At 34.4% G+C, this 13,227-nt stretch overlaps 3 protein-coding genes across 3 annotated transcripts; all 3 read right to left on the bottom strand.

The window, feature by feature from the left end:
- Positions 1-2,705: 2,705 nt before the first annotated feature.
- LOC122604927 (transcription factor MYB73-like) lies at positions 2,706-3,506 on the bottom strand. Its single transcript, XM_043777786.1, has one exon. The coding sequence runs from the start codon at positions 3,504-3,506 to the stop codon at positions 2,754-2,756; it is 753 nt and encodes a 250-aa protein (XP_043633721.1). The 3' UTR covers positions 2,706-2,753.
- Positions 3,507-5,578: 2,072 nt separating this feature from the next.
- Positions 5,579-7,421, bottom strand: LOC122603515. Its single transcript, XM_043776240.1, has 2 exons — positions 7,299-7,421; positions 5,579-6,470 (listed from the first exon to the last, which is right to left on the bottom strand). The coding sequence occupies exons 1-2, from the start codon at positions 7,344-7,346 to the stop codon at positions 5,850-5,852; spliced, it is 669 nt and encodes a 222-aa protein (XP_043632175.1). The 5' UTR covers positions 7,347-7,421; the 3' UTR covers positions 5,579-5,849.
- Positions 7,422-7,997: 576 nt separating this feature from the next.
- On the bottom strand, positions 7,998-11,387 carry LOC122603484 (GDP-Man:Man(3)GlcNAc(2)-PP-Dol alpha-1,2-mannosyltransferase). The gene is made up of 7 exons (XM_043776196.1): positions 11,010-11,387; positions 10,582-10,868; positions 10,279-10,465; positions 9,545-9,613; positions 9,261-9,454; positions 8,677-8,786; positions 7,998-8,587 (listed from the first exon to the last, which is right to left on the bottom strand). The coding sequence occupies exons 1-7, from the start codon at positions 11,310-11,312 to the stop codon at positions 8,343-8,345; spliced, it is 1,395 nt and encodes a 464-aa protein (XP_043632131.1). The 5' UTR covers positions 11,313-11,387; the 3' UTR covers positions 7,998-8,342.
- Positions 11,388-13,227: the final 1,840 nt, after the last annotated feature.

The following is a 13,227-nucleotide window of genomic DNA, read 5'->3' as shown; positions in this document are numbered from 1 at the left end:
TTTAGGCAACCACTTATTCAGAGAACATTGGTCTATTTTTTGTATTTAAAATAGACATTATTCTTGAATCATTCCTCCACAACTTGGCTAGCTGCTTCTTGTAATTCTAGTTTTCAATTCATGGACTTGAACCATGATAATGATGTTGTTGTCACGAAAGCTAAGAAAAAAAAATCAAAACCACTATGGAATGATAATACTCATATGGTATTTCTTGAGTTATGCTTGAATGAGGTTAGAAATGGGAACAAACCAACTGGTTACTTCAATAAAATTGGGAAGAAAAACTTGGAAAAGCACATGAAAGAGCGTACTTGGCTTACTATCGATCAAAAGCAAATTAAAAATCATTGGGAAAGTATGAAGACAGAATGGAAGTTGTATGATCGTTTAATGAGAATTGAATCTGGAATTGGTTGGGATCCCGTGAGAAAGACTATTGATGCATCGGCTGACTGGTGAAATGAAAAAATAAAGGTAATGTTTGTTTTTTGTTTTGTTTTACATCAGTACATGTTTGCCTTATAATTTTTATTTTAGCTTAGAAATTATATATATTTTTTGTACAGGGAGATAAAGACCTTGCTAAACTAAGGGGGCAAAACTTAGAAATATATAAGACTTGTTATGAGCCTTTGTTTTGAGATTGTGTTGCAATTGGAGATAAGACCAAGACTCCCTCCGAGTTTCAGAAGCGATAAAGATGAAGACCTCATTGAAGGGAAAGGTGATAGTGATGAGATAAATGACGAGATAAATGTGTCTAGTGATGATCAAGAACCTATCTTAGATAAATATTACGTTGTTGATGCTGGGTATCCAAATACTAGAGGTTATCTTGCTCCATATAAAGGAACCAACATTCGGTACCATATACCAGATTTTCGTCGTGGAAAAACTGATGCTAGTCGTGCTCCTAGAGGAGCTAAAGAGATAATTAACCACCGTCATTCATCATTGAGAAATGTCATTGAACGAACTTTTGGAGTATGGAAGGCTAGATGGGAAATATTACAAAATATGCATGTAAATTACACCTACGAGACACAAGTGAATATCGTGCTTGCATCTATGGCGATACATAATTATATTAGAAAGACAGATGCATGTGATAAAGGATTTAACAGGGCGCAACAAGAATCTTACACTCCAAATAACGGTATTCATGGTCGAGGATCGAGTAGCATTGCTGAAATAGATGAAGACACAGGTGCACAACGTAGACATGATGATTTATATATGAGTGCGATTAGAGACATAATTGCAGGAGAACTAATCCAATCAAGATGAATGTTTTTATTGAATATTAATGTATGTTATTTAATTTTAGTACTTATCATTTGGAATATTATAAAAGTTTAAGTTATTATAAATATAAATTTATTCAAAGTTATTGTTATGACTCTTAAATAAAAAGCAAACTCATAGACTTATAAGTTATGTGATTATATATAAATATGTCCTTTTTGGTCATTTTATCAACATAAGCTAATTTAAAAAAAACTAGGCCAAACACCCAAAAAAAGCTTATCAGCTTATATAACAAAAGCTAACCCAAACACCATAAAAATGCTTATAAGCTTATGAAATAGAAGCATAAGCAAAAAAGCATAAGTCAAAAATCAAAAGCTAGGCCAAACACCCCAAATGATCCCATAAATATTAAACAAAAAATACACTTGAAAACACAAACACGGAAGTCACGAGGTTCACAGTTCAAGAGAAAGCCAACCCAACAAATGAAGGGAAAAAGAAGAGAAGATAACTATATGCTTTGGACGAGATCTTTATGAAGAAAAATCTTGTTTTTATTTCGTTCCAACTTGACAGTGATTTTTTGTTGTCTATTTTATTAGGGATAATATGCTGCTAAAAGCACCGTACTTCCATGATTTTGTGAGGAGAAGATTTTGTATTTATACATGATTTTCATGGTGGGAGTTTGTGAGGGGGAAACATGTTTCTTTCTTACTGAAAGCATATTGGTTTTTCCCATTTTATTAAAGTAAAATTATGTTTGCCAAACCCCGATAGACATGACTGTAACTTTATTTCCTTACTTTTTTTTGAAGAGCAACTTTATTTCGTTACTTATGTGATTATGATTAAGGGATTCATTTATCTTTAAATCGTTTATCATTAACTATAAATAAAGATTAAACTAAACGCAACGTCTAACTAACTGATCAGGCACAATACCATGACCTTGCCACGAAGTAAATTCTACTACAAATGTGGGGGTGAGGAAGCCAAAAGTGGCAAAAGAAGGCGGATAAAGAAAGTATATAGTGTAACAACAAAATGTCATCTAAGGATCTTCATTAAATGTAAGCTTCACAAGTAATTAATGACTACTAAAAGCATACAACAACATGTGTCTAAAGTTAAAGAATGTATGTATGCCTTTCTTTTCCCTGAATTTCTTTAAGGCCCAACCAAGTTTCTAGCAAGAATTCGTAAACCTTTTCTCATATTCAGATTGTCAGGATAATTTTCTAGCCTAATGGTGGTTTTGCCCGCAGAAACAAGAAAACAGGCCCATTGATTTCAAGGCATATCGTATCTTATTTGGCAAATAACTAATAGAGTAATAACTAAACAAACAAACAAAGATGCTTAACAACACATTTTTAATTCTTGAGGGGAAAACCTTGAACTAAAGTTTCAACAAAGACAAATTACATAAATCTTCTTTTTCCTTTCTCAAATATTTATCATTCTAACCTTTTTCTGATACTAAATTCAAAACCTATTTATGGGTTTTGGGCCAAACTCTTAGAACCATCTTCACTCCCAAGGCCCAAACCATCTTTAGCCCGTAACTCATCAATATAACTCCTTACCTCTTGTGCTATCATACGTTTCATCATCGCAACAAGACACGTGTCATCAATCTCCACCGTCGACTTCTCGTCACCACCAACGCCATCATCTTTTTCCGTTACTTTAACGTCCCCGGGTGGCAAAAGCGTCAAAACAGTCGGAGGCCCATCACAACTACTCTGGTCCGGCGACGTACCCGAACACCGTTTCTTCACCGCCGACTCGGACCGAGTCGACTCACTAGACCCATGATCATCAGAAAACAACCGTTTCTCACCAGTAGTCACCCCTCTTCTCCTTAGAGTAGAATTCCAATGGTTTTTAATAGCGTTGTCCGTACGACCAGGAAGAAGTTTAGAAATGGTTGACCATTTGTTACCATGGACCTCATGTGCACGTACGATGACGTCATCTTCTTGACGTGTAAATGGTTTGTGTTCCACATCAGGGCTCAGCTGGTTGCACCAACGCAACCGGCATGATTTGCCGGACCGGCCAGAGATTTTGGTGCTGATTAAAGACCAGTTTCTTGGACCATGTTGTTTCACTAGTTTAATCAGGGCTGCATCTTCTTGTGGTGTCCATGATCCCTTTATTTTGTTGTTGTTGTTGTTTACATTTTCTTCTTCTTGTTGATTTTCTTCAAGATTGGTTGTTGCCATTGTTTTTGTTGTTGTCTCCATTTTTAATTTTTGAATGAACAAAAAAAAGAAAAGAAAATGTGATTTGAGAGAAATCGATGTGAAACGACGGTTGAAAATAAGGGGGGGTGTTGGGGTTATATGAAGAAGAAGGGGAGTGGGGGGGAGTTAGGTTTAACCGTTTTTGGAAGCAGGGTTAGTTGGCATGAACCATAACATAACAAACTGCTCCTTTTTAATAATTAAATTTTCAAAAAAAAGTTTTGAAACTTTTTATTTAGGAGTTTGTTGGTATCAATAAGGCGGAAAAAAGTGTTCGTATAATGATTGAAAATTACTTTTCAAATACAAATATTTTACAACTCATTTATAAAAAAAAAAATTCACATGTGCATCACTGTAACAAACATCACTTGTTGATCAGTTAATAAATTTTATTAATTATACGACATATAAAAAATAATAAAATTTGTGGTATATATACATACATGCAACATATGGATAGACGGTTGGGGTATATATGAATTTAAAAAAATGATAAAACAAGTAAGGGCTTGAGATTCGGGAGGCATCCAAATCTTACCTTTTTGTTAGTTGTAACTGAATCATACAAAAGTTGTAACGGCCTGTGACACCACAATTTTGACTATGCAATTCTGTTTCGTTTTTGTAACCGTATACATTAATTGGATTATAATGCTAAAATTAATTTTTGTATTATATAGTAGTACTTCATACAGACGTGATTGTACCTTTTGTTTGGCACCACATTTGAAATAATAAAAATTCCGCGCATTTGCACAAAATAAATACATACATTAAGGAAAATATATATAATTTGATGATGAAGTTTATATCATATTAAACCAACGTAAACAACTTTATCTGGGTTAAAACAAAGTTTTTTTGTGAAATGAGCTATCATAGTAAGCATCTTGACAAAAAAAATTCTTAGGTTCATGAAACTGTCTAGTCGAATCGATATTGGTTACGAGTATTATTAAACGTTACTTGATTACGGATTAATCATCGATGAAAACTTCTAAACTCTATTTCTTGTATATCATCGTCAGTTTTTTTATTACTGATCGTTTTCGGTTCTAAGAATTGACGATGTAACACATTAAAAGGTATAGGAACATGGAAACGAGTCAAAGTCAACAGCCAAGCCCAATTGGGACCGACAGAAACTTGGCCGATTTACCGATTATTGTAGACTATCATAACCACTTGCGCCACCAAAGCAAGAAACAGAAATTGCCGAACTCTGCTTTTCTTTTATTTTTTAAAATGAATAATCCTGTTAGTAAATTAATCTAATGTTTATCTAAAATTGACACGACCTTCAATGAGATAAAATCAAATCAATAAGATATGGATCCGGTCGAATCCTCTTGGTATATGATAAAGATGTGATCGATTATCTCTAAGATTATCCCCTTATAAATATATTACTCTGTTAGTTGTTTAAAGTTGACAATTTGAGCGTGCAGCTATTCAAACTTGACCTACTAAAAATTGACCTGAGATTAATCGAGTGGAGTTCGGGTTATCTGGGTAGACTTTCGAGTCAAACTCGAGTATTATGATACTCGGCTTAAAAAGCCCAACCATGGTTGTCAGCATGGTGTGGTGTCGATGCCAATGTATGGTTCATGTAATCAAATCAAGCGGTCTAATTCTGTATCATCAAAACTCATCATATCTCCATTTAATTTGTAGTAAAATACAGTAGTTTTTTATAGGTGGGCTAATAATCATCCCACGTAAATATGAAGGGGTTTGAGGATACGAAAGATGAAATGGGTTAGGCATAGGAATCCATGAAACTTTGAAACAAATGAACTTAATTTCCCTTATGCATAGCTCCAGTGTCAGTGTTATTATAGTTTATATCATGGACTATTTCGCAGTTCACTCACAGAAAAACAGAAAGTAAAGCTTTTGGGCTTTGACACTATGGCCAAAGATTTTAACTAAGAATCAAGAGCCTCACAGAAATTTCCAAACTCATTTTCTCACATAACAATATACAAATGACATTTTGCAAAATCTGGGACAGGAGATATGAGAAAGCTAAATGTTCAAAACGGTAAGTCGAACCTTCATAAACATGATAAAAATGGCCAATGTACATTATCAGACAATAATAATATTTCAACTGGAATGTTCTCATGTACTGAAGGTATGAGCTAAAATACACTTATAGCACTTAAATGTACATAGTTGTTTGATCAAACTAAGCGTTTACGTTCAAGTATAGGCCTTACCTTTAAGAAGATGCAAACAAAAATTCATAGTACAAGTAAGAAATGTACCTAATGGGATGGGCCAGCGATCCCCATTGACGCAAACATCTAGTATAAGCAAGCAACCATCTGTTTTCTAGTACTCATTAAAATGAATGGCGCCAACTTTCCAAACGATGTAAGTTGTTGTAAACATGATGGTGCTGATCACGACCACAGAAAGGATAATAAGAAACACATCCCAACCAACTGGTAGCTCAAAGGTCAGGCCCTTTGGAGGCATTCCACGTTTGCTATCATCAAGTAGGTTCCCGGGTGCTTCTGGAAGACCGGATCTCTTTTTCCCAGTAACTCTATCACTTTCTCTGAGAGCTTCCAGCACCGTGCTCCCAAGCTCTTGTTTTTTAGCTGCCTTTGGTTCTGAGTCACGACTGCGGACTCTTGCAGCTTTTAATTTCTCCCTTGCTGTTAACTTTGATCTTTTTGGAAGAGTGTTTACGTCGGTATCAGATGTGGTCGGTTCAGAGGCAGAGACGGACCCATTAGAAGGCTCGGGGGTCTTTGATACAGGCTCGGATTCTGTAGTCTTGTCACTGGTTTCTGTTGCAAGGCGGTCACTGTTTGCAACTAAAAGAGATGCTCCGTTTCTTGTATGTATTGGTCTACTGAAAAGAAGAGTTCTAGAAGGGGACGAGTAATGGCGGGCTTTATTAATTGAAGCTCCTAAGCACATTCTTGGGACATTTTGATTATTAACCTGCATGGTTTTATAAGTTTACTAAGCACTACATTGTCAAGGTTGTCTTGAACATAATTTAAACAAAATATCAAGATAAAAAGAAGGTCTACAAGTTTTTATCATACCAAGGTCCGGTATCTACATTTTATTTAAAAGCACAACACACAAGGCAATAGGTACAGAAAACATTTGTGATAGTTTACATGTACCGAAATGGAATGAATCAAGCATCATTTTTGATAACCTGAAACTTCCTCTAGGATATGTACCTCTTTCCTCTGATCCAAACACAACGTTGAATTCAGTTGTGGGAACCAAGGTTGTTACCCAAGAAGAAAATTGGATATCTATACTTTTGTTGATAGTCTTTTCTGGTCATATGTGTTTGCGATCCAAAAAGAGTTAGGTGACAAACAAAGTAAATAGGGTGTTTGAGATTGCTTATGAAAACATGTATTGCTTTTCATAAATATAAAAAGAAAGGATAAATGCGTGAAATAGAAATGAACTTGGTCACATGACCGTTTATAGAAACAATCTAACGAAATTACCATTAATAGAAATCAACTCTCAGTTTAGTACAAAACTAATCGCATACATAATCAAAGGAGCAGTTTCGACAAGCAAAACCGAAATTCCTTGTCCATAACTTATCAGAAATTTTCTAATGAGATAAATAAATGTGTGCGAATACATAGCTGAAGCAGTTGAGTCTGTCTGTACAGGCCTTAATTTTAGATTAAATTAATAAGCTAATGATTAAACAAACAGAAATGCCCCAAAATAAGGATAAGATGATGATACAAATAATAAAAATACCATCAAACTAGAAGATTAAAAACATACCACTGTGGAATTGAAGCCGGGTAGGAATGAATTTAAAGAAATAACCATTGGATTAATTTTCACGTTCCAACCATTAATAAAATACTTGGATTGAAAAGAATAGAATGGCAGCCAAAATAAACCTGTGGCGCTAAACTCATCACACGCTCCTCCTACTCAGTGATATTATTACTTGGTCACACTCATCGTCCCTGTACTTTGCGTAAATTACATTTTTGATCCACAAGTTTAAAGCATGACACTTATATACCCAGAATAAGTCCATGTCTGACTACTTTTGAGATGTGCTGCTCAATGGTTTCCAATTTCGTTTAATTGTTGAAACTACATTACTGATTCCCAAGGATTATATATACACATAAACCTAGTTTTAAATTGTGGAAGTAAAAGTTTTAAATTATAGTGTCCTACTCTTGAAACTGTGATCCAGGAAGAAAGGAGGTCTTTCATATGAGTTGGAGTACAAAGAGAATTTTCAGCACACTAAAAATCTAGTTGATTCAGCACACTAAAAAAATAATAAATAAAAAAATCTAGTTGATCTGGTTACATATTCATGAAAATGCAGGGTTGAAACATGTGATGAAACTAAGACCTTATCATACTAATAATAGAGTTCCACAACGGCATAGAGGATAGAGCTTGGGAAGGTTAGACCCAGTCAAGATCTGAATATCATTTCGCTAACACAAACCCTAGTAGCTATTAATTATAAAAATAAATAAATAAATAAAAATACAAACAACATTCTGTCTACAGTTATATTGACATGATTTGTCATTTGTGTTTTATAACAAAATGAAACTGCTAAAATATAACACTTGAAGCTATGAAGGTTCACCCGGGAAACACCTATTTTGCACAAATAAAGACTGACTGGTCGGATACTTGGGAAACTGCATTAGCTATAACACACCTGTTTTTCAAGTTTCTAGACAAAAGAAAATTCACAGACAGAGCATCTTGAAAACTGTGTTAAATTTTTTTCTGTAATGACACATCTTCTATGTGGTTTATCTTTCATCTCCTAACAAGTTCACAATATCATTCAAAAGATTGATCTAGAATTGGTCTAATTGCAGCTTTAAAATCTTCATAAAATCTCTGTTCTGAAAACCTGCTAGCTCGTCTTCTGGCGGCTTCAGCCATCTCGTGTTTCTCAGATTCTGACATTCTTAGAATCTTCAAAATTGCTTCTGCATATTCTTCAACAGTTTGCGCAAGAAACCCTGTTTGATGCTCTTCTTCTGGTAACACAATATCCATCTTCGGACCAGCTGAATTATGAGCTGAAACGGTCCAAAAACATGTTTTAGCTATCAGAAACTGGCTAACGCTAAAAAAGATAAAAGTAATCCATCATGATTTATTTGGATACCAATGGGTATGGCTCCTGCAGCCATGTACTCTACAACACTAATGCCAAAATGTTCATCTATCATTGAATGAATCCCTGCAGTTGCACCACCCAATAGCTCTACTAACTCCCTGCATTGAGAGTAAAAAGTCGAAAACTTGTTGACTGATGGTATAATATAGCAAATGCGTTCATGAATATATAGTAGAGGTGACGATCCAGGTTATGTTTTATTCTGATGGGTAAAACTAGTAATAATCTGAAAAAATAGCTAAAACGGAAACGGGTCAAATGAATGACATAATTTGAGCATGTCAAGAGTAGCCATACTACTGGTTATTATGAAAAAACAATTACCAAGTACTTTAGTTCAAAAGGTTAGAGTACTAGGGAATTACTCGTATTAGTTTAATATAGCTTTTCTTAATCGTATTTGACAAACCAAAAGTTCATTAAAAAAAAGCCAAAATAATGCGTCAGATTAAACTGAATGGCTTCGATTTGAACAAAGCATTACCTGCTTGACCTGAAACCATTTTGACCCATCACCCAACCCAAGCATTTTCCACTCGGCCCCCTCTAATATAAAGTCAAGTGAGACAAACCTGTAGGTCACATTCTTATAGAACTCTACATCCTCTTCTACCTTCAGTTCAATAGCCAAATCTTTTAGATTTTGTAATCTTTTTTCATCAGCATCGTTTCTACAACTACCAACAAATTGGAGTTTGGGTCTAGGGATGTCTGAATCTAGATTCTGGATGGAAAGTGCAAAAGCCTGAAGCTGAAGAGGATGTGCCTGACATAGGATTTTACACAATCAGAAATGAGCAACGGGCTAGGAAAGATCTTGCAAGTAAACGACTCAAAGGACTTCCTGAAAACACACCTTCTCCGGTCGAAATTGAGCCACTGAAATGATTTTGTGAGGCGTTGCTTTTCTTTCCAGTGGAAGTGCCTGTTAGAGTTTAATCAGATTGGGTACCTTGAACACATAAACATACAAATATACCCATCTCAAAAACCAAGAATATGATCTAGAAGGCAGAGCCATATGTTAAAATGAATGACATATTTTAGGTGAAAACTTGGTATCTAATTGCCTACTCTGAACTGGAAGTAGATGTTTGATACTATATTTTCCTAATTTTGCACTTCCACACAATCACCATAGTGTATCCAAATGGTTCATATAGGTGGGTTGAAAGTAGTATATAGTTCTTTTTGCACAACCTCATGCTTCACAATTGTATCCATTGCATCACTTTGGGCCGACTTTATTGCAATTAACTAATATCAATGGTCGATTTTAGACAAGATAATGCAAATATGTCTAGTGTTATTGATGATCTTTATGTAAGGTGTGATAGTTTTGAAGACAGAGACAACAAAATACGTAGATTATGATAACTATAAGTGCCTCAAGTATGTAATTGGAAATTGTGTACAGCGATACTTTTATTGCTTCCCCTATCAAGTAATGATATCTCTCATATTACCATGGCAGATTCAGTTATGCACTTGTATACTTTCTAAAGCTTGATAATAAGTGACTCAAAAATGGTGCATAAGAGAGTAACCATCACTTTTAATTGACAAAATAAATAGAAAACGAAAACAAACCTGCAATCCAGTTGTATCACAAGGGGGGTACACTCGTTTAGTCCGATGCACGATTCCCCAAAGCTTCTCAATATGAGATTGTGTCCATGAAGAATTTACCATAGCAAGATTTGAACAAGAACCAACAAATCCATACATCCAGCTAAAAATTGTGTAATAAACTAGTTTCGCTCGTGATAACAGAACACTGTCATGACAATTAAAACAAATTGACAAAATAAAATCCATAAAACTAGCATTGTGTAAAGAACTGCAAATACATTCTTTGAAGGATTTCACACAAAAAAAAAAAATGGAACAAACCTGTTAGCAACAAAAGCATCATTATTATACATGGAACTCCGCGAATGAACACGAGATAGCATATCTAAGCTGATAGTCGGATAATGCGTGTAGCAGATGACCTTACAACCGAAAAGACGAGCAAGTGGGTAAGTAAAGGCATACCCACTAGTATCCAAATAGTACAATGGAACAAACTTGTTCAAAGCTTCCCATGAAAGATAAATCGAACCAAAACTTTGACCGATCATAGTGAACCGAGGATACGTTGTTTCTTCTATCCATTTCCTTTTATCTAAATGCACAACCTAATAATAATAACAATAATAGAAATATAACATTCCTTAAAATATACTAACTCAATTACTTAAAAATACAAAATTTATCAACTAGCTAGGGTTTAGGAATTTCATATAAAAAAAATAATGAAAATTAAAAATTAAAATAACCTTTGGAGGTGAAATCAGTTTCACGCCGAACCGATCAACGGCACGGCGAATGAGGGAGTCGGAGGAGGAATCGTGATCGCCGGTGTAGATAACGCAATCAAGATCAGGGCGTTCTTCTTGAAGAGCTTTAACTGCACACCATAAAACACGCTCGCCGCCACCGCCGTCGTTGGTGTACGGATGGAAAAACCCTACGGCTTTCTTTCTTCTACTGCGACCAATTGAAATCAGTAACATTATTCTTACTGCTTGGGATATTAGAAAGGATACTGACAGAATACGTATTACAGTTAGGATCATCATTTTTACTTTTCTGATGCAGCAGACTTCGGATTGTGTTTTCACTTTTCAGTTTGGGAAGACGAGGTCGCATATGTATGTACCAATAAACTTAAGTAACTTAAGTTTACAGTTTTGAGTTTTGTTAGGAGGTGGAAACGAATGTTTTTGAAACGAATGGAATCTTTTGAAGTAATTGTAATATGAAGGAATGAAATTTGACGGAATGTTTTTGATTTTTTGAGAATTCAAGTGACGGAATGAATGAAATTCCTTCCTCCATGCTCAAGGAATGGAGATTCCATCAAATGATGGAATGATTCCTCCTTCTTTGAACAACCAAACGCACTAAAGAATGGAATTCAATTCCAATTTCATCAGATTCCATCAAATTCTGTGAAACAAACGCGATTTAACAGATTCTAAAATAAATTGTATTCTTTACACTGCTTTCTCGAGTTTTTATTAAAAAAAAAAAGAAAGGAGAAGATTGGATAGGAAAAAATGATAGAAGATTACATTTATAAAAGTCATTCTCGAGTTTGAAAGAAAATTATAAGAATAATCTAAACAATCAAAACCACCACCTGCTAACACCACCGGAAACCTACAACCACCACCTGCAACTACCCCTTCCATGCAACCACCACCGGAAACCTACAACCACCCATTCCACGCAACCACCACCAGAAACCTACAACCACCCCTTCCACCCAACCACCACCGGAAACTTGCAACCACCCCTTCCACGAGTTTCGATCCAAATCAGGCCAAAATGGACAAAAAACTTTTGGGGACAAAAACCTTGATTTTTGCTTCCCTTCAATTTCTTTATTTTTTTGGAAAAAAACTCAAGAATGCAAAAAGATAAAAATTCTTATCTTTTCTTTTATTTTCCTTTGGAAAAAAAATAACTCAAGAATGAAGCATTAGTTTTTTATAGTAATGGAAATGAAATGAAATGATAAGATTTGAGAGAATTTTTTAGTTGTTTTTGTTTAAAAAATCTTTTTCTTATATTTGGGATGATTTGAAATGATTAAATCTCTTCTATTCTAATCTTATCACTTCTCTTCTTTTCTTATAAAAAAATACTCAAGAACACAGTGTAAATTACTAAAGTTATTAGTTGAGATCAGGTCCATCGAGATATATATTTATTATTAATTTTAAGTGTGTATCAATAAATTAATAAATTATTAATGTTTCAACTCTTAAATGCAATAGAGAAATATGAAGATGAACTCAACGTAGATTTTGTACTGTTGGGATTTAACAAATTATTAATTTTATCGAGTTTTTAATTTATCGGCTATTAATTTTTAGAGTTTCTGTTGTACTTGTCATTTTTACTTTACATCTATGGTGGTTATGAATGTGAGAAATCCAACGGTAAGTTGGTAAGTTGTTGTTTGTTGTTTTGTTGTTGCTGAAGTTGTTGTAAAGTTTTTTTTTTTATGTCGTGTCGACTACTTTAAGTAATAAACATGGTTCATGACTTCATGGTGCTTTATTCATGAACTTCAATCATGATACTTAGATATTGTATAACCTTGCTAGTTTGGAACTGTATGTAGTTATGTGGTATTCATGGTGCATTCATGGTGCTTATTCGTGAGCCATATGTATCACCTTGCTAGTTTATTCATCAGCTTCAGTTTTGGTATATATGAACTTGAGTCATGGTGTTTATTCATGAACTTCAATCGTATTATTTGGATATTGTATTATTGTAGGTAGTTTATGTAGTTAAGTGGTTATAAATATTACCCACAATTTTTTAAATTTGAGCTGTATGAGTTTAGTTTTTATATTTAAGCTTTTGATGGAAAATGTAATTCACAGGTTATAGTGATTATTTCTAATAACGGGATTGTATAATTATACATATTCAACAACAACACTGCTATTAAAAAAATAATAATAATAAAAAAAATTG

This window comes from Erigeron canadensis, chromosome 6, assembly GCF_010389155.1.
Source record: "Erigeron canadensis isolate Cc75 chromosome 6, C_canadensis_v1, whole genome shotgun sequence".
NCBI lineage: Eukaryota > Viridiplantae > Streptophyta > Magnoliopsida > Asterales > Asteraceae > Erigeron > Erigeron canadensis.
This window is presented reverse-complemented; position numbering and strand designations above follow the sequence as displayed.

Coding starts and splice junctions, on each gene's coding strand:
- LOC122603484 (XM_043776196.1), bottom strand. CDS start 11,312: ATGATGATCCTAACTGTAATACGTATTCTGTCAGTATCCTTTCTAATA. Junction 9,455..9,544: donor CTCAATTTCGACCGGAGAAG/GTGTGTTTTCAG, acceptor ATCCTATGTCAG/GCACATCCTCTTCAGCTTCA. Junction 8,787..9,260: donor TATAAGAATGTGACCTACAG/GTTTGTCTCACT, acceptor CTCTCAATGCAG/GGAGTTAGTAGAGCTATTGG.
- LOC122604927 (XM_043777786.1), bottom strand. CDS start 3,506: ATGGAGACAACAACAAAAACAATGGCAACAACCAATCTTGAAGAAAAT.
- LOC122603515 (XM_043776240.1), bottom strand. CDS start 7,346: ATGGTTATTTCTTTAAATTCATTCCTACCCGGCTTCAATTCCACAGTG. Junction 6,471..7,298: donor CCGGCTTCAATTCCACAGTG/GTATGTTTTTAA, acceptor AAAACCATGCAG/GTTAATAATCAAAATGTCCC.